The sequence below is a fragment of the Erigeron canadensis genome, chromosome 4 (genome assembly GCF_010389155.1).
Source record: "Erigeron canadensis isolate Cc75 chromosome 4, C_canadensis_v1, whole genome shotgun sequence".
NCBI classification, from domain to species: Eukaryota; Viridiplantae; Streptophyta; class Magnoliopsida; order Asterales; family Asteraceae; genus Erigeron; species Erigeron canadensis.
The window spans coordinates 41,282,629-41,307,970 of record NC_057764.1 but is presented as its reverse complement, the minus strand read 5'-3'; the positions used below and the strand labels follow the sequence as shown (position 1 = coordinate 41,307,970).

The 25,342-nt window shown below is 31.4% G+C and overlaps 2 protein-coding genes across 2 annotated transcripts; one reads left to right on the top strand and one right to left on the bottom strand.

Annotated features, from left to right (window-relative positions):
- Nucleotides 1-391: 391 nt before the first annotated feature.
- Nucleotides 392-8,001, top strand: LOC122595620 (DExH-box ATP-dependent RNA helicase DExH10). The gene is made up of 17 exons (XM_043768025.1): nt 392-552; nt 1,083-2,062; nt 2,613-2,927; nt 3,355-3,459; nt 3,548-3,616; nt 4,035-4,202; nt 4,292-4,363; nt 4,453-4,569; nt 5,177-5,392; nt 5,721-5,879; nt 5,997-6,086; nt 6,249-6,341; nt 6,578-6,731; nt 6,813-6,961; nt 7,035-7,130; nt 7,207-7,299; nt 7,657-8,001. The coding sequence occupies exons 2-17, from the start codon at nt 1,094-1,096 to the stop codon at nt 7,765-7,767; spliced, it is 2,976 nt and encodes a 991-aa protein (XP_043623960.1). The 5' UTR covers nt 392-552; nt 1,083-1,093; the 3' UTR covers nt 7,768-8,001.
- Nucleotides 8,002-10,061: 2,060 nt separating this feature from the next.
- Nucleotides 10,062-12,818, bottom strand: LOC122595865 (FCS-Like Zinc finger 14-like). The gene is made up of 2 exons (XM_043768328.1): nt 11,938-12,818; nt 10,062-10,684 (listed from the first exon to the last, which is right to left on the bottom strand). Exons 1-2 carry the CDS (start codon nt 12,537-12,539, stop codon nt 10,525-10,527), a joined length of 762 nt encoding a protein of 253 aa, XP_043624263.1. The 5' UTR covers nt 12,540-12,818; the 3' UTR covers nt 10,062-10,524.
- Nucleotides 12,819-25,342: the final 12,524 nt, after the last annotated feature.

Below are 25,342 nucleotides of genomic sequence, written 5' to 3'. Positions count from 1 at the left end.
CATCTAAAACTTAACAATGCATTTAATTTTTTTTCCTTCCTAAACCTTTCCTTCCCCTCATTAAAAAAACTTAACAAGACAGCCTAAAAGAAATAAAAAAAACCATACCTATGTTATTACTCCTCCGTCCCATTTTAGTTGTTAAGTTGAATAACTTTGACTGTAAATAACTTTGTTTATATTATATAGTAGTCGATGAAACTTATATGAACGAAAAGCAAATTAAAAACACAATCCATTCATATTCATATATTTTATTTTATATAAGTGTTACATAATATAAACAAAGTTATTTATTGTTAAAGTAAATCAATATGACAAGTAAAATGGAACGGGAATTGATATTTATAACCCTTCATTTTTATTGTACATACGAAATTCAGCCCTTGCTCATTTTTTGTGGTGCCACTGAAATCCACCGGCGGCCCTCTTTGATACGCGCCGCGCTTTCTAATTAAAATTCGTATTTCAAGTTTTATTAGATATAGAAAATTAGGTCATTTCTTTTCAAATTTATTTATTCCTCATAGCCATTTTAGCTCCGGTTACAAGGTAACTTTTTTCTTTCTATTTTGTTGCTCTGTTTTTCTTTTTCCTTTTATATTTATACTTGATAAAAAATTATGCACTAGATATAATAATTAGGGTTTACTAGGTAACATGTTGCTATATGCGTACAAATATATATATATATATATATATATAGATATATAGATTGGTAGAAAATAGGGTATGCTGAGTAATAATGCCAACGAAAATTTGAATAAAGTTACACACTTTATTTTTGGTGTGTATTTTTATTTTTTTTTTGTTTTTGTTGGGGGGGGGGGGGGGGGATGCATAAAGGAACAGCATACATTTTCAGCTGTATCAATTGGGGAAATTTAGTATTTTTTGTGACGTGCTAATCTGTTTTGACCATGTTTTCTAGAAATTAAGAAAAGTAAGTTGTTATTCTATGCAAAAGTTTTTTATCTGTAATTTCTGCTACATTTTCTCTGTTTGTTAAAGTTTGTTTATGTATACGTATATATCTCTATTAGTAAACATCAAGGAAGTTGAATTTGTTTTACCTGGAATAGTTAAGTGATAGATGGAGAATCTTACTGCAAGTGCTGAAAAAAGGAAGCAACCAGAGGAAAGTTCAGAGACAGTTGATACTGAAGTCAAGAACCAAGAATTGGCATCAAAGAAGCAACGAGTTGTGGCACGGACATGTGTACACGAGGTAGCAGTTCCAAGTGGGTATGCTTCCACTAAAGACGAAACAATTCATGGGACTTTATCAGATCCAGCTTATAATGGGAAGATGGCTAAAACCTACCCATTTGTTCTTGACCCGTTTCAGCAAATATCTGTGTCATGTTTGGAGCGGAAAGAATCAGTTCTTGTATCAGCTCATACATCTGCTGGAAAAACTGCTGTTGCTGAGTATGCAATAGCTATGGCTTTTAGAGACAAACAAAGGGTTATCTATACTTCTCCATTGAAAGCTTTGAGCAATCAGAAATACAGAGAATTGAGTCAGGAGTTTTCTGATGTTGGACTGATGACAGGTGATGTCACATTATCTCCAAATGCCAGTTGCCTAGTCATGACGACCGAGATTCTTAGGGGAATGCTTTACAGAGGATCTGAGGTTTTAAAAGAAGTTGCATGGGTTATATTTGATGAGATTCACTATATGAAGGATCGTGAACGTGGGGTAGTTTGGGAAGAAAGTATCATATTTTTGCCCCCAGCTATCAAAATGGTTTTTCTTTCGGCAACTATGTCAAATGCTACTGAGTTTGCAGAATGGATTTGCAACATACATAAACAGCCATGCCATGTAGTCTACACTGATTTTAGACCCACTCCTCTGCAGCATTATGTGTTCCCTATAGGTGGTTCAGGGTTGTATCTTGTAGTGGACGAGAATGAGCAGTTCAGAGAGGACAATTTCTTGAAGCTGCAAGACACTTTTGTCAAGCAGAATGTTGCTGCAACTAGTAAATCAAGTGGGAGAATTGCTAAAGGAGGAAATGCTTCTGGCGGATCTGATATATACAAAATCGTCAAGGTGTTTCTTCTTTTCTCTGTAAATTACTTTGATAAGGAACTTGCGATATCATTGATCTAATGTGGCATTTCGGGCAAGATGGGTGGGCTACATAGTGCTTCAGGTTGTAACTACTCATTTCTAGCGTAGCCGTGTAGGTCAAAATTGGCTGGGTTGGATTGCACCGCTAAAGTATTCTTTCACTATGAAAGGAAGTTAGGAATTAACGGTATTACTGTTTCCTGATTAATAAAATACAGCTCTGTTACAGAAATAATCGTAATGTTTGAATGAGATGGTTCTTTAGGAGGCTGTAGACTTTTGCGTCTTTACTACTCATTTCACCCATTACCCTCTTTAAGGTTTGACCCCTTTGACCTATTTGAGATAAAACAGAACCCAATTTGACAAATCAATAAGGTAAGCGGTCGTTATATACTTATTATAAAAACATAGACTTTGTAAACAATGTGTAGTTTACTGCTATCTTTTTTGTTCTTTTCTTTCTTTGTTCCTTGTATTATTTGTAGACAGTTTGTTACTTATCAAGAAGTGATTTGTTACTTTCCAGATGATCATGGAAAAAAAATTTCAACCCGTTATAATCTTCAGCTTTAGCAGAAGAGAGTGTGAGCAACATGCAATGGCAATGACCAAACTTGATTTCAATAGCCAGGAAGAGAAAGATGTGGTGGAGCAAGTCTTCAAAAATGCAATACAATGCCTTAGTGAGGAAGATAGAAACCTCCCAGCAATTGAGTTGATGTTGCCTTTGCTACAACGAGGCATTGCTGTTCATCATTCTGGCCTTCTTCCTATTATCAAGGAACTGGTAGAACTCTTGTTCCAAGAAGGCCTTGTGAAAGCACTTTTTGCCACAGAGACAGTAAGATTTTGTTATGTTTTGAAGCTTTTATTTTTCAACAAATTTATTTCAAAATTTAGGTTAGAGGTTAAAATTGCAGGTTGGGTAATGGGTCAAAGTGAGTATCTCTGGTATGGGTCCGGTTTGACCGAAGTGAGACACCTCTTGTCCTTTTTTAGACTTTTATTAAAACTAATGTTCCGAATGTGATTACTGTAAGTAAATTATAACAAGTTTAATCTTTTTTCTCCACATTTTTGCATCAGTAATCTACTAATCTAGTATGTTGGACGAAAGAAAAATACACCTTTTCTGACTTTGACCCGTTTGAGATAATTTTTGTTTTACCCAGATCCATATTTGTAAGTAAGTCGGTTGAAATTGCCACTGTCCTCGTAGATCACATTAATATGTTATTATGTTTTCACTTGGCTTAAATGTGCAACAGTTTGCAATGGGGCTGAACATGCCTGCTAAAACAGTTGTTTTTACCAGTGTTAGAAAATGGGATGGTGACAGCCATCGGTATGTAGGATCTGGTGAGTATATTCAGGTGAGTATCACAACATTTTAATAGAATAATATGCTTACTTTGACTTGTAAATTTTTTTTTTATTGTATTTTGGGTTTTTTACTTGTAGATGAGTGGAAGAGCTGGACGTCGGGGCAAAGATGAACGTGGTATATGTATCATAATGATTGATGAACAGGTATTAGTCTTCGCATTGTGCTTTGTGTTGCTGGGTTGATTTCTTTATTACTAGGGGAATCAATTGTATTCACTCAGTAAAATGATTATATTGACGCTAAAGTTCATTATATTTTTCGTTGTTTAAAGTACCTCATCAGATCCCTTGAACTAGGCCTTTTAACTGTGTCTTGATTTAGTAATTTCGACTTTAGAGATTGATATTCCAAGTGTTGATTAGGAAGTGTGAACGTATTAGAATAAGAACATATTAATATAGCGATAATAAATTTATTTAGAAGGCTAGAAATTCAGCTTGTGTTTGTCACACAAGCATAGTGAAAGCAATACCATAATTTCGAAAACTAATTATTGAGGGTCTGAAAATCAGGAAGTAATGTATTGAGATTGATAAGTTCATAACACCTATTCATTTTCAGATGGAGATGAATACTCTTAAGGACATGGTCCTTGGGAAACCTGCTCCTTTAGTCAGTACTTTCAGGTTGAGCTACTACTCAATATTGAACTTAATGAGACGAGCCGAGGGCCAATTTACTGCAGAACATGTTATCAAAAATTCCTTTCACCAATTTCAGTATGAAAAGGTTTTTCTGACTAATCTATTACCACCCATTTACATTTCTTTTACATAAAAACATTAGCTTCTAACATATGGGTTTTCTTCCTCTTTTAGACGTTACCTGATATTGGGAAAAAGGTTGCCAAGTTAGAAGAGGAAGTAACTAAGCTTGACGCATCTGGAGAGGTAAGGCAATAAGGGTAATTTTTATTGAAAGTAGTCTTTTGATCTTTTAATGCATAATGAGATTTTATACTTATTGTCTTTCTTTTCAGGCGGATGTTGCTGAATATCATAAACTTAAGCTTGAAATCTCTGAACTGGAGAAGAAGATGATGGCAGAAATAACTAGGCCCGAGAGAGCTCTATATTTTCTTCTACCTGGTAGGCTGGTATGTGATGAGATCAATGATTAGTTTTTTATTTTTTTGATGCTAACAAGTAATCAACAATCCGTTTTTGGATAGATTCTTTGTTGTTAACCAAGCTAAAGTCCACACGTGCAACATCCATATTATACCTACTTAATATGAACTATTTTTAAATAGAACAAAAAGGAGGTTGCATGCAATATAAGGGAAGATTGGAAATGTTAGATTCTTTCCTTTAGTTATATTCTATTTTCACCCATTAGGTATCAAACATAACCCACATAACCCAGTTGACACAATTATAACTGAATGGATGTAAACTTTTACATCTAAGTTTGCTATTTTTTCTAAAGGCAAAGACTTACAGTCCTACAACCACCTTCATAATTTACATCAGTTGTCTCAAGTTAGACTTGAACCAAACAATCTTTTGATTGATGGGTCACACCCAATACTACTACTTCAAAGGCCATTTTGGTTCTAAGTTTTCTATCTAACTGAATGTATATTTTGACCGGCCACAGCTCCTCGTCTTAAGCTCTTATATCTGGAAAAACACACATTGGATTTGTCTGTAGTTATTATTGGCTCTTTTGTTCCTTACTCTGTTTAACCTTTCGCATTGCAGGTTAAGGTTCAAGAAGCTGGGACAGACTGGGGCTGGGGAGTGGTTGTGAATGTTGTGAAAAAACCTGCCCCACCACTAGGATCCTTACCCCCTTCTTCGCGTGGTAGTAGTTATATAGTTGACACTTTGCTTCATTGTTCTATTGGTTCGAGCGAAAGTGGTTCTCGTCCAAAGCCATGTCCTCCACGTTCTGGGCAGAAAGGTGAAATGCATGTGGTGAGTTATGACCCAAAGGAGTTTTTTTGGTATTGGTGAGGCTGGACTAGGTCAGTTTAGGTTGACTTAAAACACTTCTGTCTAGTGTTTTGTAGTTGTTATTAAGTAATTAGTGTCAGTCTGTCAGATATGGTTATAGTATCATTAATAATTTGATATTTAATAGAATGTAGGAGGTTTTATGTTTTGGAAATACACCATGATTGTCATTTGATTGTTCTACTGGGCAGTTGTACCGTCATAGTCCTATTAAAACTCTTATTTTTATATAAGTTCAAAACTGGGATTGTTATAGATTGCAAGAGTTAAATATGTCATGTAAATTCAGGTTCCTGTGCAATTGCCCTTGATTTCAGCATTGAGCAAGCTTAGAATATCAATTCCTTCTGATCTCCGTCCTATTGAGGCACGACAAAATGTGCTATTGGCAGTAGAGGAGCTTGAAAAACGCTTTCCACAAGGCCTTCCAAGACTTAACCCCGTCAAGGTATATATGAGCTTTTCATTGGGTTCTCAATGTGGATTGGAAAGTATAATAATAATCCTATACTCTTTTTTTTTTCTTGGTATCATCAATCTTGATTAACGTGAATTGTGCTGGCAGGACATGGGCATAGAAGAACCTGAGTTTGTCAACTTGGTAAATCAGATTGAAAAACTTGGCCAAGAATTGCTTTCTCATCCATTGCACAAGGTCTAGGCTATATGTCAGCTTCTTTTTCATTTGTTTATATTTAATATTTTCTGCTCACCATTTGAAGGAGCAGTAAACTCTTAACCGCATTTTATTATCTAAAATTGTAGCTCGCAAAGTCAAGTTTCACTTATCATTGCTAAATATGTTTTGTAATTTCAGTCTCAAGATGAAAATCAAATCCAGTGTTTCAAGAGAAAAGCAGAAGTGAATCATGAAATTCAACAGTTGAAAACAAAAATGCGTGATTCACAGGTAATCAACTATATATCTGTCAGAATATGTTGTTCGATATTTTGCTTTTGTATTTCGTGTTAGTTATTTCCTCGAGAATATCTCAGTCAATATGGTGCTTTTATATTTTGCATGTGGTATTTCCTTACCCTTTAATGTTCATCTTACATTGGACTAAACTTGAGTATTACATGTTACATATTCTTGGTTTATATCTTAATAAACCATCTCATAAACATGAATATGGGTTCATGCAGCTTCAAAAGTTCCGAGACGAACTTAAAAACCGATCACGGGTTTTAAAGAAACTGGGGCATATCGATGCTGAAGGAATAGTTCAAGTGAAGGGACGTGCAGCATGTTTGATTGACACAGGGGATGAACTCTTAGTCACTGAATTGATGTTTAATGGTAGTAAAATTATTCAGTTTGATATACACTATATATTGCTTAAAAGATTTTGATTATATGTCTATATTTTAAATGGATTAGGTACGTTCAATGATCTGGATCATCATCAAGTTGCTGCACTGGCAAGTTGCTTTATTCAAGGAGACAAATCTAGTGAACAAATACAATTAAGAACAGAACTTGCCAAACCATTACAACAGCTTCAAGATAGTGCACGTAGAATAGCAGAGGTGAATTTTGTTATTGCACTCTTACCTTCAGAGTTGATTAAAGACTTCAAAATCTAACATATTAAATGTGCAGATACAACATGAATGCAAATTGGAAGTCAACGTCGATGAATATGTGGAGGCAGTTGTTAGACCATACTTGATGGATGTAATATATTGTTGGTCAAAAGTAAGATAGTTCCAGCCCATCCTATTAAGAGTTTGATATACAAATGTCATATTGTAAATTTCGGGGGTTTTTTCAGGGATCATCTTTTTCTGAAGTTATACAAATGACTGATATCTTCGAGGGGAGTATTATTAGACTTGCTAGAAGACTCGATGAGTTTTTGAATCAGGCAAGTTTATCTATGTTCAAATAAGTTTAATATTCTTCTAGCTAAAACTGTTATGGAAACTTTAGTTCCTCATCTAAACTGGAGAAGAAAGGTTTCCAAATAAATCTTTCTTTTATTGGTTTTCGTTTTGCACAAACTTCCCATCTTTACAAATCCAACATTTTATTGTTTCATATGGATGGAGTTACCTAAGGCCAAATTGTTTTACATGTCATGCCTTAGAGATAATTGTATTGCCTATCTTAGAACAAACTGTTAGAAATAAACCATGGCTGTTTTCCATTGACCTGTATCCTTAGAACAAACTTTTTAAGAACTATGAAACTAACGTCAAGAACTTTTATCTGAATATAACAGCTGCGTGCTGCTGCTCATGCTGTCGGAGAAGCAGGTTTAGAGGACAAGTTTGCTGCCGCCAGTGACAGCCTTCGTAGGGGGATTATGTTTGCCAATTCTCTATATTTGTGAGTTACGTGTTGCATGATATTCTTAGATTTGCAGATGCTAGTTTACATGATAGAGACACCGCACTAAGTGGTGTGGTGTAGGAATTCTTCATTCATAGGAAAGGGTTCCCTTTTACTACATTGGCTCTCTGTATCTCTGTTTGGGTCGACCCAGTTCTGGTGATGTTGTACTTGTGTAAATTGGCAGTTTTTTTTCTCAAAAGTACGTGGAAAGAATTGACTCAGGTTTGAATCATTGATGACTATTTGTTTTAATACGGGAAGAATCTTTTAATATTGGATCCTATGCGCACAGTCAGTGAACAAAAAATCTGAAATCAGACCGTCCCAAACCGGTTTGTATAGGTTTGGGTTTTCAATCCGCCAAAAACCGAAACCGGGTTTGGCCATAATACCAAACATGTACACCTCTGTGCACATGGCCTGAATGTGCATAAGCGCCAGAGGGACATTCACAACAGGTTTAACTGACACTAAACAATGAAAAGAATCTGCCCAATTGAACCTAAAAAGGTCTGATTGTTAGCTTTTTGTTCGTATTTTATGCCTTTGACATTGTGAGGAGGATACTATAGCTAAGGGAGCCAATAAAGACACAGCCACACAGGCATGTAAGCCCACGAGCTGAATATGTAACCAGAAATAGAAACCCCATTTGAATGTTGATTTGTAACTAGATGTTACATGTTTTCTAATGTAAATTCCAAAAGATATTAAAACTTGTACTTTGAAATAAGCTGATCAGATTTGACTTATGCTGTTCATCTCTTAACCATGATTTTGCTCTGTATTTACTGATGTCACCTTTATATAGATTAGTACTCTGATCATCTCTCAATCCAATTTCGCGTATCCATCACTGATGTCACCCTTAGTCTCAACTTTTGATACTCTTGTATCGATTTAATACGGACTTTGAACACTTGAATCTTGCAGGGTTTGGTTTTCTTACTATTTATACCTTAAAATGTTAGGAATAGTTTTTGCCAAACAAAATGAATACATAATCTACGATATATATCATATGTCTATTAAAAGACTTTTGAGTTATTAGTTAAGCTTAGTAATACCGAGTGTTTCTTTTGCTTTCAACAAGATTTTTTCTCTGCTAAATGTACCTTGATACTTAAGGGTAGCAGTTATACAAACTTTAAAATGTTGCATTTGTAGCATAAGTTAAAAAACCCTTCCTATAAATACATAATTAGTGCAACCACAATGTAATCTAGCATATATTAGGCCGGTTTTTTTTATTGACTAAAATGAGCATGAATTTTTTTGGTATTTACTTGTAAAAGCGTCTGCTTTGAAGGTTACAACCCTAGCAAGTAGCAAGATGTCACATTGTCACTCAAATTAGGACTCAGGAGGAAATAGATGCATTTGGAAGTCATTAAAATATGTAGCACGTGGTAAAGAGTATAATTTTACTAACGGTTGACTACTATTTCATTACCGAATAGCTCCTCTTTTGCGAGAATTTCACATTGAAACATTTGTTAACTTTTGAGATACTCAAGAAAACTTAATATTTGCAACAGCTATGTTTTAGACTAGCTTTTAACCATATAATCACTTCTTAAATAAATAGGATTTAACCATATCCCTTTTAATATATGCGACTCATTTTAAAATTCAACAAGTGCAAAGTCCAACTATACAGCCATTGACTAATTTCTCATAATTGACTAGCTCCTATTTCATGAAAAATGAGCATATCTAACTTCTAAAATTGGGACTCCTTTTAATATCTAAAAGTAACAAGTTAAATATAAATTTGAAAAAATAAAAATAAGTGAGATTGTTTATATTCAGATTATTAAAAGATATTAAATTTTTGACTCAGATCTACACGGCCACGGCTTAATTAAAACACATTCATCATCGTTCGAACCCTTTAAGCTAACCGAGATTTCCATGTTCAAGTTACTTGTATAAATTAGCCTTAGCTTCTGTATTGAAATAATTTGAATATGTAAACACTCATTCTAGAAAAAATACTCTTGGATATTAAGTTTACCAGATGCCGTCAATGAAGCAGGTGAGAGGCTAGGGGTTTTTCTCCTAATACTTAAATTCGAGTCTTGTAGCTAGGACTCACATTAGTATGTCAGCAAGTAACAATTCTAATTATGGAAAATGAAGTGAACTACTAAACATTAATTAACTTTTACTTTAATTATAACTAGCTACTTTTTAAAGGTATATTAATATCCTAGTGCATACACATCAATAAAGTTGTATTAGTTAGTTAGTTACATATATAAATATATAATTAACGGCGTAGGCCTAAAATTCCGAAATTGTTCATCAAAGTACATTCATAATCTCCAGTGAATGACCACAAATGTGTCCATCAATACAACTTTCCATTGTGATGCATGATCATCAACAAAAACAAGTTGCTACACAACTTTAGTTTGCAACAAGTGACAATAACTCATGCATCAAAAGATTGTACATCATGCATGACTGGTTGTATCCGATACATCAAAATCTTGAAACATTCATTACAATCTATGAACAACCAGATGACAAAACTGCAAAGCTAAAAACAAGTACTACCCCTAAAGCCCCTCTTTCACCCACAACCAGTCTTCATTGTTTTCTTTGCCGCCGAAACATATATAAACTTATTCAGGGTTCATTTTTTGAACCAAAATTTCCATTATTTATATCTATGTATACTATATATAATATATGTATATATATACTATATAAATATATAAGATACGTGAGTATTATGTAGTGAAAAACTTCATGCTACAGCCATCCCGGCAGGAAACTGCATAGGACTGGAGCATAGAGGCTCGACGTATTCGGGCTGTTTCCTCACCCCTGATGCATAATTTTCTTTGTGTTCATCAGCGGAGATCTGCTTGTACCGGCATTCTTCACTACAAAAAGCTTTCTCACCTCTAAAAGTAACAACATATAAAAAACAAACAAATAATCAGCCAAATAGATATAATCGGGTATACATACGTTTTCTTGATACAGCTTAAAAGAAATGTAACAAACTAATGTGTAAAGAGACTCAAACTCACAACCTAATACATACATGATGTCTAGTGCCATTTGATGATGTTAAGTGTTCAACAAGAAATAGAATCTCGAGCCTACACAGATGATCTGTGACAGTTCATATGTATGAAATCCAAGATTTATGTATTTTCATATATCTAAGATTTTCAAGCAGGATATTCACTACCATAACAGCTTCTTCTTTTCTTTTATACTTCTTTACTCTATAAAAGTGTTTCCAAGATATACATGTTTTGCCTTTGATCTCCATATATCATCTGCCCATTGAATTTAGCTCGAGGGAAAATGACATAAACAGGTTGTAACCTACATATGCAAACTATTGTTCCCTTATCTTCCTTGATCATGAGGGTATTCTAAAAAAGGATAATGACTATGACAACGGTATATCAAACAGCTTGGAAGTACAAGATCTTGATTGCATCATAAGTTATTGACAAAAGGGAAGCCAAGATCTTACTCAATTCAGAAACATGAACAAATTATAGCTTAATAATAACTCAAAAAGAGCCATTTACAAGCCCAACCCTGCAATTTCGAGCTAATTTTTGTGCATAGCATTCCGTTTATTAAAATAAACAATAATTTGGTAGATACTTCATAACTCTTTTCTTTGGATTTTGCACATATGTTGTTCGTTCAGAAAATAACTAATTGTCCAAGTGATCAAAAGATCATAGTCTTTTGGATCCTACTTTTTGAGTATGTGCCCAATGAATCATTAAGGGGTTACATATTACATATCAAGCATACAAACAAATCATCATCAAGACATCAACATATGGTTCTCCTAGTCTTTTAACAATCTGATAACAAATTACAGTTAGTTCAAGATGGATGCTTTTTAATCAAGAACAACCTTATTATTTGGAATCATCATCTAATACAAATACCAAATACAAAAAAAACTTCCAAAAATCATCTAGTTTTTAAACAAATCAAACACAACAACAAATAACCATATATCCGGGTGTAAACAGCTTTACCCTGCCCAAGAGGCAAGATGTCTACTTCCAAAACAAGAACAAACTCATAAGCATTAAATAACTCAAAGTTCACAACTTTACCAAATACTTCACACAAAAAAAACTAAAAGTAAAATAGAAGAGAGTTGTCTTTTCCATACCTGTACATGAAAATATCCAATCCAAGAAGCTTTTTCTTGCAGAGGTAACAACAACTCAAGAAATCCACATCATCAAACACCATCCCAACACTACTAACCATTGGTGGAGATGGTCCACAAAACAAACCACCACCACCACCACTAATATGATTATTATTGTTTTTGTTATTATTATAAGTACTACTAACCCAATAACTAGCACCACTTTTCTTCTTGAGCCCATCATCAAAATATTCTCTTTTTTTAATCAAATTATTCCCAACATGTGATATAACACATGTATACTCTTCCAACAACTCAATTTCAACATCATTTTTAACAATTGGCCTTTTAGTACTGAATATTGGGATTGGATTGGATCTTGGTGAAACTGAAAAAACAGGATTTTGAGCACTAATATTATTAGTACTGTTATGAGCATGTTGTGATTCTTGATTCAAAGCCACCACAATTCCCAGTCCAACAACACCATTTTGATCTCCAAATAGTCTTTTTTGTGACTTGTTTTGAAGGTCATTTGAATTTGATGAAGATAAGAAAAAAGGTAGAGTTTTTAGTGTTAATCTTGGCTTGTTAGTATTCTTTCCCTTGAAATTTGTCATTTTTAAGACAAGATTCTATTTGGGTGTTTGTCAAAATTCAATCTTTTTGTTTACAAAATTATAAATCATCAAAAACAAAATTGGGTTTTGGAGAAAACTGGAAATTTGTATCCAATATATTGATGATGGTATCGGATAATAGATATACATACATATATTATATGTATGTTTGAGGTGGTGTAGAAGGAAGAAAGGGAGTTGGAGAGAGATGGCTTTAAGAGAGAGATGGCCACCTGCTCTCTTCCTCTGCTTCTTCTTCATCAATGAAATAGGCTCCTCAAGTAATTTAAAGAGAAAGAAAAAGATTAAAGAAGCCACAATGGCAATCAAGTAAATATATGATAATTGAAGGGCTTCTATTTCTTATGTATTGCTTTTTTCTTCTACTCCCTTTGTGTTGTGTGTCCATGTATTTTTTGTCCCTTAAGTTTTTTTATTGATAGTAGAGAAATTTGTTTTTAATTAAACGGAATATAGTAAGTATATAATTAAACACCCAATGTTATTTTTACAGGTTTTGAGTTCAAATATCTTGACGGTATATGTGACAGGTTGAGATATAGACAGTCTTATCTCTATCAAGATAGATAGACTGCTTTTAAGTTATATTTAAATGATAGAAAAAGACTTCTAACATTTCAATGGAGTCATATTTGTTTAATGTTTAGTATTATAGTTCGATATATTCTGATATTTCTGTAATTGTTATCATAAATGTAGAATTAATGATTTGCTATGTTCATGACTTAGTAATACTATCATACTGATAATGGTGATCTAGACGCTAAAAAAAAAGAGGCCGGGGCTTTTAATTCATTAAGTTTTTTATGGTGTTTGTTTGTATGACCGTTTGAATAATATATATATATATATATATATATATATATATATATATACATATGGGCAGACCTACAAAGAACATAGGGGTAGTCCGGGCTACGGATTCGCTATATCCATGTAGTGTAGTTTTTTTGGGAAAATGATGTATTATTTATTAGAGCTACGGGTCAAACAAATACGGGATACCCGTCTATGTAATTATTTCAAAACTTTTAAAAGATTATCTTAATTATATAATTTATAAAGACGTACTTGAGAAATTAAATAATAAATGGAAACTATCAAAGTGCCAAAAACTCTTAACAATCATTATAAATAGCCAAAAATCCTAAAAAATCGTAACAATTTAATCAGTATCGTTATTTTACGTCGATATAAGACCATCAATAAAAAAAATTGTGCTACCCGTCCCTATGAATCCTGGGTCTGCCACTATATATATATATGCCCAAAAGAGCTCTAACGAAACACATAATATTGAGCAAAGTATTCCAATGCCAGAGTAGGGGTGTTGAAAATAACCAAACCCAAATAACCCCACCCAACCCGAATGGGTTTGGGTGATACGGGTTGGGTTATTTGGTTTGTGGGTCGTCATTTGGGTTAACCCAAATAACCCAAAGCTTAATCGGTTTGGGTTGTGGGTGAAAATGTTATAGTTTGGGTCAACCCAAATAACCCAAATAAGATACGTTTATATATATATATATACACTAATATAACACATTAAATTTGTTTAAGTATATATTATTTGAATATTAAATTTTCATTTATAAACAAAATCAGAAATGTGCAAAGTTAAATAATAATGGATGTTAAAAAATACACTAATAAAAGATGATAAAAATATGAATATAAAAAGAGTTATATATTGTCAAAATTTGTTTATTTAATATAAGTAGTTTCTATATTTTTATATATTTTGTAATTTATTTGTTTTGTCTATGACTTTTATTCTAATAATATTATCATTTTTTCATTCAAGAATTCAAAAAACGCATAGTCAAAAGTGTTTCAACACATTTGAAAATAAAGAACTTAGTTTATATAAGTATCACTATTAATCAAGTTTTTGAAATTGAAATTATATTGTTGCAATATTGCGTAACTAATGCACGTAAATTCAATGACATTTTATTTGGGTTAACCAAAACCCGATCCAAAAAACCCGAACTCAAACCCAAATAACCCAAATATTATTTGGTTTGGGTTACGGGTTAACTTATAATTCTTTGAAACCCGAATAACCCGAACCAAATAACCCGAAACCCAGTTACCTACTAGGATCATGATTATTGTGTCATGTTAAAGTATTAGTTCTTTTTATTTGATGAGTTTTGTTAAAAGTGATTATACAATGTTACTTGCCATCCATATGCACGTACATTACAAGTTTTATCTTTGGGATTCTTTATGGTCAATTGTTCATGCTAATAGTTAAGTTGGCTTCAACCATACTTGTACGATAAAGTAATATACATATGTGTGTATATTTATCCATGTATTGGTTCCACAATGATTTCATCATGTAAACTCCTTTTTGTGTACGTAGCAAAGGTTTTTATTTGGTAATGACCAACAACCTTTCAAATATTCCTATACAAAATAAGGAAATATAAATTGTACTTGCCTAAGTTTTTGTCATCATAACAAACTCTCATAATGATTGAACAAAATTATTCACTATTTGCCAAACAAACCTAATGGGTTGCCGAACAATATCAATGTGACATCGCTTGTAAATATATAGACATCCAATTAAAATATCGTTTTTTCTCTATATATGAATGAAATTGAAAAATTTCGATATTGTTATGATTACTTAATAAGTTATTTTACAAAAATTAATATTGATTTTTATCTCTATCTTTATCTCTACTCCCTTATAAAATAAAAGGGCTCTTTTTATTTTTAGTAATTTATGTCTTTGAATTACCAGAATTATCCTTGACATTTATTTTAAAAATTAACACTTTAAGCCCTTATCTTTTTAAATATTTCACTCAACCTACACCACTTTAGATTTGACACCGCCACCACCAAAAATAATACCGTCACCCACAATACTAGATTGTCGTGCCCACTACCACTGCCGCATTGCATGGATACGACATGCCATGTTTATATCTTCTCATACAACGTATTTGGTAGTCATATTAAAATAAAGCGACATTTTTATTTGTGAAGGTTACCAAATAGTGTAAAATCTTGTGGATTTATCCGTTAATTTAAAAAGTAGTGTGACTGTTTCACACACTATCAATAACATCAGGGTGTATTTTCTCCTTGTTTTCTTCTCCATATTTCGTGTTTTTTTTTTTATTATTTTATTTCCAACTTTGTTTTAAGAATATAATATAATAATTTCTGCCAATCAATACCTAGAAAGATTCTTTTCGATTTATAATTTAATGCCAAATGTAGACATTTTATTTAACTGAATATATTTATGTGATTTGCAATACTTCTCTTTATTTTCGATACTTTATCAGTTTATTGAGATATTTTTTATTTCTAACCAACTATAACTTAAAATATATATATAGTATTATTCTACTGTTTTTTTTCTTTTACATTATATTTTCTTATGATGCATACAAAAGAATTCGGGTATGTGTTACCTTTTGAATGACAATAGTTGTATTAAATTTTGACCTATATATTCGATTATTTTTTTTTGTCACATTGAACATTTTCAATTGTGAAATTAAATATATAGTTTTTGTTGAAGTTTTTTTTAATCGCAAGTTTAGCGTAGTTTTTTTTCTAAATAACAAGAGTTATATTACTAATTAGTTTTCTCGAATGTAAGAAACTTTGAACGAATGTCTATAGTAGGAAATAACTAAAGTTGTGTGTATTGTATGTAAACAACTTTGGAATAATGTTTATTGTATGTAAGAATTTCGTTTCAACCAATTAAAATTTGACAAGTGGCACCTGTATATGGTTGTCACGTATGTTTTTTAACATACAATAAACATTTTTTCAAGTTGCTTACATACAATACACATAACTTTAGTTTTTTCTTACTATAGACATTCGGTCAAAGATAGTTTACCTTTCAGGAAACTAATTCCAAGGAAACTTCCTACCATGAGAATGAATCAAATGAAAAAGAAAAAAACGATATAAACTCATACGGTGTTTGTAATAGTAGTATAGTACTAGTCTGTACCAAATCACGTGATGATGATCGTATGTAGTATCATGGTCATATGAAAACACTCCATTTAATCAAGAGATAAATATGGAACACGTATATGTTATACAAAACAATGTTTGTTTCTATTTGGGATAACCAAGAGCTGATCGAGGTCGTGAATTAATGACTGTTTGTTTGTAGTTTCATATAGTCTCTCATATATACAACTATTTTTTTTTTGTTTGTGGTTTTACCTGAAATATATAAATAGAATACGTAGTACGCACTCACATGTAACATACCATATATATATATGTATAAAGAGTGTGAACTAAATCGAAACGCATATTACTAAATGTATGTATATAATTATGTATTAAAGAAATGACAAATCCAAGATTTTTGAAGATAGAAGGCTGAAATATTTTACTTTAAATTGGGTTAAAGCGTAATACTTTCTTTTAGAACCTCGTTTGAAAAACATAAAAACTTATAAAGAAAAATTTGGTTGAGGATGGGATGGTGACTTGGTGACTTGGTGACCAACCTCTGTTAGCACTCTCCACCCACCAATGATCGGATGAAGCCGCGAAGGTAAGGATTAAATTATTTTTAATGTATATAAAATACAATTGATTCGTCGTTCCAAAAGAAAAAAAAAAAAAAGAAGAAGAAAGAAAAAAAGTAAAATTGACCCATTAGATTTCCTTTGATATTCAATCAAGAGTACATATTAATGATTGATTATGACTTTAACTACCCATAGCTATTGTTTTCATTAACTTCTTAATTAACACTCTCATTAATAAAATGATCTACCGTCCAAACGATTGAGTTAAGGTATCCAGTAACTGTAATAATGATGAGATTATGGGTTTAAGTTACACGTGTGACAAAAATTTATCAATCATCTTGAGTTTCCTTTGCTTCTTAAAGTTAAGTCATTACCCGACTTTAAGAAGAACAGATTTATTATACTTACAAATTAATCATTTGACTCCCTAGCTAGCTAGTTTTTGTAATTTCTTTCATGAAATTCACGATTCCAAGCAAAAAATTTGTGAACTACATGACTTTCTTATGTGTGGTGTAAAATTTGTCTAAAGTATATATTTTTTATTTTTTTTACATGCAGGTTTAAAATAAAATGTGTGTGTGTAGAGTGTTTTACAAAATATGAAAAGGTTCGTGCGTTAAGATTATACTACTTATGGTAACCATTTGGAATTGGAATTCAATGAAAAATTAGCTAGCTAGTGATGTGAAATCACAAGTACGTACGTCTTGTTGCCAGTACTTTCTCATCCAACTTAATTTTTGTATAAAGTATGAATTATATACTTTTAACTAAAATAAGTTACTCTTTTGTCAGTTTAGCCCATTTTATTCTTCATTTTCTACTATGTTTGGTGGTCTATGAAAAAACTAGACGTATGAGAATCTTAGTGTTTACCCCACCTTTGTTTGTTTGTTGGTTGAACAACTACTGTAAAACAAAATTGTATTAAATGGTATGTAAGAAGAGCAACAATATATTTTAACTAAAAAAGTACACGAGTATATATATTTTCAAGCTTGTTTAATTATGACAAACTGAATAGTGTTCTTTTTATGTGTTTTACGATTTAAGTAAACATAGCCATTAATTAAAATAAAGTAACTATCAATTATAGACGTAATTAACTGATTGTTAAACAATAGAATTAGAATCTTGATTTAATCAATCCTATTAATTAATTTAGTAGTGAGTGACACCTTGGGGAACACTTTATGATTGAATAAACAATATGTATACATGCCTCAAAAATTAGAAGTTGTTCGCCCCAAAATCAAGACCCAAAATTTGTGTTGGCTTTGTGAAACACACTACTACCGTTATTATATTTTATTACGATGGACATAAAACTTCAATTTTCTAAGGAAGTTTATAATAGTTTTAATATAAAAGTTATTTATATATACCAAAACAATTATTCCGAGGTGCAAAAAGTTTCTCGCTATGAAAGTTTATTCAATTTCTCCCATTCATTTTTCTTCTAACCTTTTCATTTATTTATTACTCATGATTGCGTCCCGATCAAAGGTAATATCTTATCGTTTCTTATTATGAATTAACGACAACGTACGTACCAATTAGTCGGGTCATGAACTTACTTAGCTAGACAAGTGATCATTTAATTATCCCAATGAATGCTTTACATCTGTATGTGATGCCATAATATCTTCCGTCCTATTTTAGTTGTCATGTTGACTAACTTTGATCGTAAATAACTTTGTTTGTGTCATGTAACACTTGATATAAAATATATGAATGGATTGAGTTTTTAATGTATTTTTCGTTCATGTAAGTTTCATCAACTAACATATAGTACAAATAAAGTTATTTACGGTTAAAGTTAATCAACATGACAACTAAAATAGGACGAAGGGTAATATCTACCAATAAATTAAAACAAGATTATAGCTTTTATTGATTGACATGTGGCACGACATTAAATAAAGATATCTATAAATAATGAATCCTTATATGTTCTGATTGGTGTAGAAATAGAACTCTAACTACATTCGTGGGTTTTATATATTAATTCGGTTCAGTTCTATTATATGCTCATAAATATAAACATAACATATAAATTTTTAATTTTAAGAATTACTTCTTCGAACTCAAGGCTGCAAAACTAATTGAAATTTTCAACATGGAGTTAAAGGTATGTATAGATGTATAATAGCCTTAATATCTACTTCTTTAATTATTTTACAATAAAGATTGTTTGATATGATTAATCAAATTATATATACCTTTGTGTGTAGATGCATAGTTTGTTATGAATTAGCTCTCATTGAAGTGCTTTGACATGAAGGTTGTGTAATTGCTCACTGTCGTCTTTTGTGAGTTTTAAGTCTACCACGATGGGTCTACCACGATGGTGTATGAGGTAGGTTAAAATGTAGACAGACTTCATCTCTACCTAAATAAAGAGACTGATTTTAGGTTTTATTTAAGTAGTATAAAAGGACATGTTGTCTTCACATGAGATAATGATTGAACCTTTAACCTTTATATCTAAAGATTAGAATGTCTACCATTTATATAAAGTACGCTTCTTTGACACGAAGGTTGTGTATACTTTAAAAAGCCTCACACACTCCATGAAGTTCTTTACTTTTATATTTTAAAGCTAAATATATTATGACACAACAATTTTTTTGCAACCAAAAAATAAAAAGCGCAATCGGGCTATGCAATTTCGTAGGTGGTTTTTATTAGGTTTTTTATTAATTACGTAAGAACATTTATAAGTTTAAAGTTCTTAAAATCTTAAATTCCCATAACACATTAAAATGATGTACGAACATTATTCATCTTTTGTTGGTTATCTAATATCTCATAAAAAACATCTTGCACGATGCCATATGTTTTATATATGTGAAGATTCTCAATAGGTAAAATATACAAGACTCTCAACGAGATCTATTTTTGAGTTAAGATATCTCTTCAAATCATGGTATATTCATTATGCATATATACGAGACACTATAAAAAATATTACAATTATCTATATTTTTAATTATCTTGAACAAATTAAAAAATTTATTTATATATATATATATATATATATATATATCCGTACATCGTACGGGTTAGGGGTGTTGAGTACGGTTCGGTTTGGGTCGGTTTTTGACTAAAACCGAAACTGAATTGTTATAATTCGGTTTTTGAAAACTAAAACCATTGGGTTTGGGTTTTTTCGGTTCGGTTTTTTGATTTTTGGCGGTTTTTAACCACTTGTGGTTTGGGTCTAATTGAGCTTGAAAAGTTTATAAGTTTATACCATCTAATTACACCATAATTAATTTAAACAGGTTTTCAAAACAATATTAGTAAAAATAACACTACAACAATGACAACAAATCTATTAAAGTAAGTTGTACAAACTTTAAACAAATTTTATATATAACTGTTTATATGTTTTATGCGTTGTTTAATTATACAATTATTAAAACAAATCAATCTTGATGTATATTTTCACTTAAAACATATAGATGATATTATTATATACACCTAAAATTGCAAATATATTAACATATTTACCAAAAATTAATAATAATATGGTATAAAAATAAAATAAAGTAAACAATATATATTTTTGGTTCGGTTCGGTTTTTATGGTTCGGTTTTTTATTGAAAACCAAAACCAAACTATGACTTTCGGTTTTTAGAAAACCAAAACCAATGGTTTTTGATTTTTTCGGTTCGAATTTTTCAGTTTTCATGTTTTTTTCGGTTTTCAGTTCAATTTTTGCTCGCCCCTAATACGGGTATTAGGTCTAGTAAGTTAATAACCAATGAGAGTTGCAAACGTACGGTTGAATGTCGTGGACACAACACAGCGTCTAATTTGGTTCTTTAATAATTAGGAATATATAATCCTATACGTTGAAGTTTCACGTTGAAATGAGTGTAGTTCTTATTTTCTTTTCTTGAATTTTACATTCACGATCTTGCTAAATAGTTTTTTTTCATTAATAAAATTTTCTATTGTCGTTCTATATATATATATATATACTCCTTTCGTCTCATATTAAGTGTCCTATTTTGACTTTTTGGGTATTTCCATTCAACTTTAACCATAAATATATTCATTTATGTTACATAACATTTGATATTACATAAATGAAATGATTGAGTTTTAAATGTACTTTTCATTGATATAACTTTCATCAACTAATATATAACACCAAGAAAGATATTTAAGGTCAAAGTCGAAAGAAAAAGATTTGGCCAGTCAAAATTGGACAATTAAAATGAGACGGATGGAGTATAATATATATAGGGTAACACTCCGGTAAGATTACTCTTAAAAAAAGAACAGTGAGAACACTTAAAAACATCATTTTGATGCATTAAAAGTCCATAAAACTAACATAGTGCAGAACTAATCATCATTATTTAAGTGTTTAACAACACATTAATTCGTCAAAATCGAAAAATTCACATTTTTTGTTGGATGCATCATTTTGCTAAATATGCATCTAAGATGAATGCACAAAACAAAAAACATAATTTTCTTGATTTTGACAGACCAATGTGTTGTTAAACACTTAAATGATGATAATTAGTTATACACTATGTTAGTTTTATTAATTTTTAATGCATCAAAATGTAGTTTTTAAGTATTCTTACTGTGTTCTTATTTTAAAATGGTTCTTATTTGATTGTCATATACATAAGTGTATACTTGTTTTATAATTTTTTTTTAACCAAAATACGTGAAATACCATACTGATTGAAAAACATACGCTGCAAGCTACAATGTTTTCAACTATTCATTACGAGTATCTTGGGAATTAGACACCCTATATATATACACTCCCCAAGGGACCATCCTTGTACGGTCTTGAGGGTACATACAAACCTAAAATCCATCACAAAGTTATCTTTAGTAGTAGTTACGCGGATCGACCTACTTTGTTTAATTAATAATATTGTTTTGTGGATTGCATTAAGAAAATTATTTATCAGTTTAGTTTTCATTAAACTAATACTAATACGAACATGTGTTACCGTTTTATGAATATTTGGTTTGTGTGGATATTTTTGAATATGATGGTTGTAGTGCTACAAGATCTCAAGTGATTGAAATTTGCAATAGCATTTTTCTTTTTGTGATTTGAAGACGTTATTTTCTAATTTATATAAAAGTACATATCTTATATATATTTAACGTATCTAGAAAGATTAATAATAAAATCAATGGCTTTAATTTCAAGAATCAAGACAAATTAAGAGACATCAAAGACTCCCAAAGAGATCAGCCTTGCTGTGGAGTGTTGAGTGTGTAGCTCTGAGGGTGCACCACAAGGCCTCAAAAGACCACAGCCTTGGCTTTGCCAATAGTCAACTTGCCTGCCTCAACGTTCAGACAACCAAATAGTATATATTTTGTTGTATATAATCATATTTTACAAATACATTAGTATAACTCTTTCTTTTTCTTTTTCTTTTGATAAAAGGAAAAAAGCAATTGTATATAATGAACCATACACTTAAGTAAAATCTAGTCGACTTTCTCCTTAAATCAAGTATTTTGTAACTGCTAAATTTCTAGCCATACATGTTCAAACTATATAGAGTGCTTAGGATTTGTTTCACTACCTTTGATTTCATTAATCAAATTCCAACCTGATGATGACCTATATCTCGGGTTGTATTGTGTTTTGACTATATTCAGGCCGGTTTTTTGGGTTTATCAGGCCGACTTGTATTCTAATCACCCCTAGTAGTCCTATTTCTAACCTCACGTATGGTGGTCTAAAATTGACCATGTAATTGAACTCACCGTGATAGTCGAGCTATTCAATTGTACAATTAACATATCTACTTGACGAATGACGGCGTAGCTATCAAACAAGATAGTATAATTTCCAGGGATGGTTATCAAAAGTTATTATAATCCATCGACCATAGATCTTCCATCAGAACTTCAGAAGGCGACTTTAAGTTAGCAACTAATTAAGCATAATACCACGTTATCAATGTTATGCACCTTATCATTTGTTGCACTACTAAATGTATCATACATATTACTTGTCAACTTTACTTCAGGATATCCTTTATATCCCATTTTTTTTTAATTAACTTTATCACTACTATGTGACTGTGTCTCACTTGATGTTGAGTTATTTCTTGAGTAAATAACTAAATATGTTTCTTTTCATGTCACAAATCTTGTGACCTAATGACAAAAATACCCTCTAAAAAAGCATGTGGTATATAGAGAGTGATATATGCTAAACCTCCACTACCAATGTGGCCATGTCCACACAAATAGAAACACTTATTGGATGTGAAAAAGAAATAAAACATATTATTCTTGAAAAATATGCCCATTTGGAATTTGGGACCATTTGAAAGAGTTTAAAGTGTGATCCCTCCAAGACAAACAACAAGAATGGTTTTTTATTCAATAAAAAGAAGATATGTTCATTTTAAAAGCTTAAAGATATTTATTTTAAATGTTCTAATATATATTATGAACCATCCAAATGAAATTTTTGCAAAATTTCACTTTAATAATTGAACATGGAAAAATATGCTTCTAATTATGTATATCCCTAGTCAAGTTTTATTCCACGTCATGTCAAAAGTACGTAAACATGAAAATGTGTCTAGCATCTTATTTTTGTCTTATGGGTTTTAAAAAGCATAGTATTCACATTGTAAAAGTTTATTTGAGACATTATAAATATTTGGGAATATCATATCACATGATATAATAAACATACTCTACAAATTATAAAGATCCATATATATAGTCTAAAAACTCATTAGAAAGTTATATTTATATATCTATGTTTATATATAGTTACATATTCGACTTTTAAAACTGCTGAAGTATCAATCGTGTCTATATAGTGTTTAAATTCAAGTCAAAGGATTCATAATGAAATGGTCCATTTCTCTCTCAAACATATTAGGCTTATGTTTCATTTTTAGTACAGAAGTAAGTATCTTATGTCGTTGTTTAGGGGTTTTGAATTTTAATACATTGACGGTGTATGAGGAGTTTAAGATGTAGTCAGCTTTACCTTTACCACGACGATATATAGATAAACTGTGCACGCTTTCAAGTTTTATCTAAGATAAAAAAATTTAAATACTTCCACCCTTACGAGGCATGAGAATGAGACCCTCAATAATTGTCTTTATAGACAAAGATATTAACCTCATTAGTGGTCTTATTTATAAGTCTGGATATATGGGTAATTAGTTGAGTGTTTGATCCTGGTGCGGGGAACACGAACACTGCACACGACGTTGCGCGGGTACACCACCGCCACCCTTTCACCGGATGAGAGAGAATGGAGAAACGGTGGAAGATGAGAGAGAAAAGACTTAGATTGGTTGAAAAGGTGACCCCATCTAACCCTTTTTATTTTTATTTTTTTGTGATGGAGGAATATATATATGAATGGTAATATAAGGCTGTCGGGTATCTAAGTTTAGGTGTGGAACACTCACATACTAATTTTTTAAACCATAAATATCATGGAGCCTAAACATTTATTCATTAAACAAGAAATAATAATAAAATAATGGTATGTGAGGGGTTCCACACCTAAGCTTAGGTGCCGAACAACCTTATATTCCCTTTCCCATATATGTATCTATATTTTTTTTGTTGAAGAAGAATTTACAACGTACACAACACGTTGTTTTTTTTAATAATATTTTTATTTATTACTATTTACATTTTAGCCTCTAGTTTGATACTATATAAAATTTAAAACTATATATTTTTTATTTATTATTACATTTTATCCCTTATATTTTTATTTTATTTTATTATTGATTTTAGATATGTTTTGATTTTATATAGTTTTTGATTTATGTATTATAAACTAAATGAAATAAAAAATGAAGTGGAGATTTGGAAAGTTTGGTAAAAGTGGCGCTAGTGATTTGAGAAGTTTGGTGAAGTTTGAGAAAAGTTGAGGTGGAAGGTTTTTATTGAATAGTGATGAGGTGAAAATTTAGCAAAGATTGGGAAAGTTGTAAGTTTGTAAGTTGTAACCACTCCCTCCCCGTTATAGTTCATTAGTCACCACTTGGGCCTATTTAGCATTTATTTTTTTCAAAAAGTTTTTTCTTTTAAATGGTATATATAACTAGGGGCGGCTGCAGCTTGGGGGCACAGCTGCCCCCACTTCAATTTTAGTACAATGTAATTTTTCAAAATTTAAATGATATGTTTGTAATTTTTTTTTTTAAAAATAAGAAAAAGTAAGTAGGAAATAAATACAAATGATACCTTTG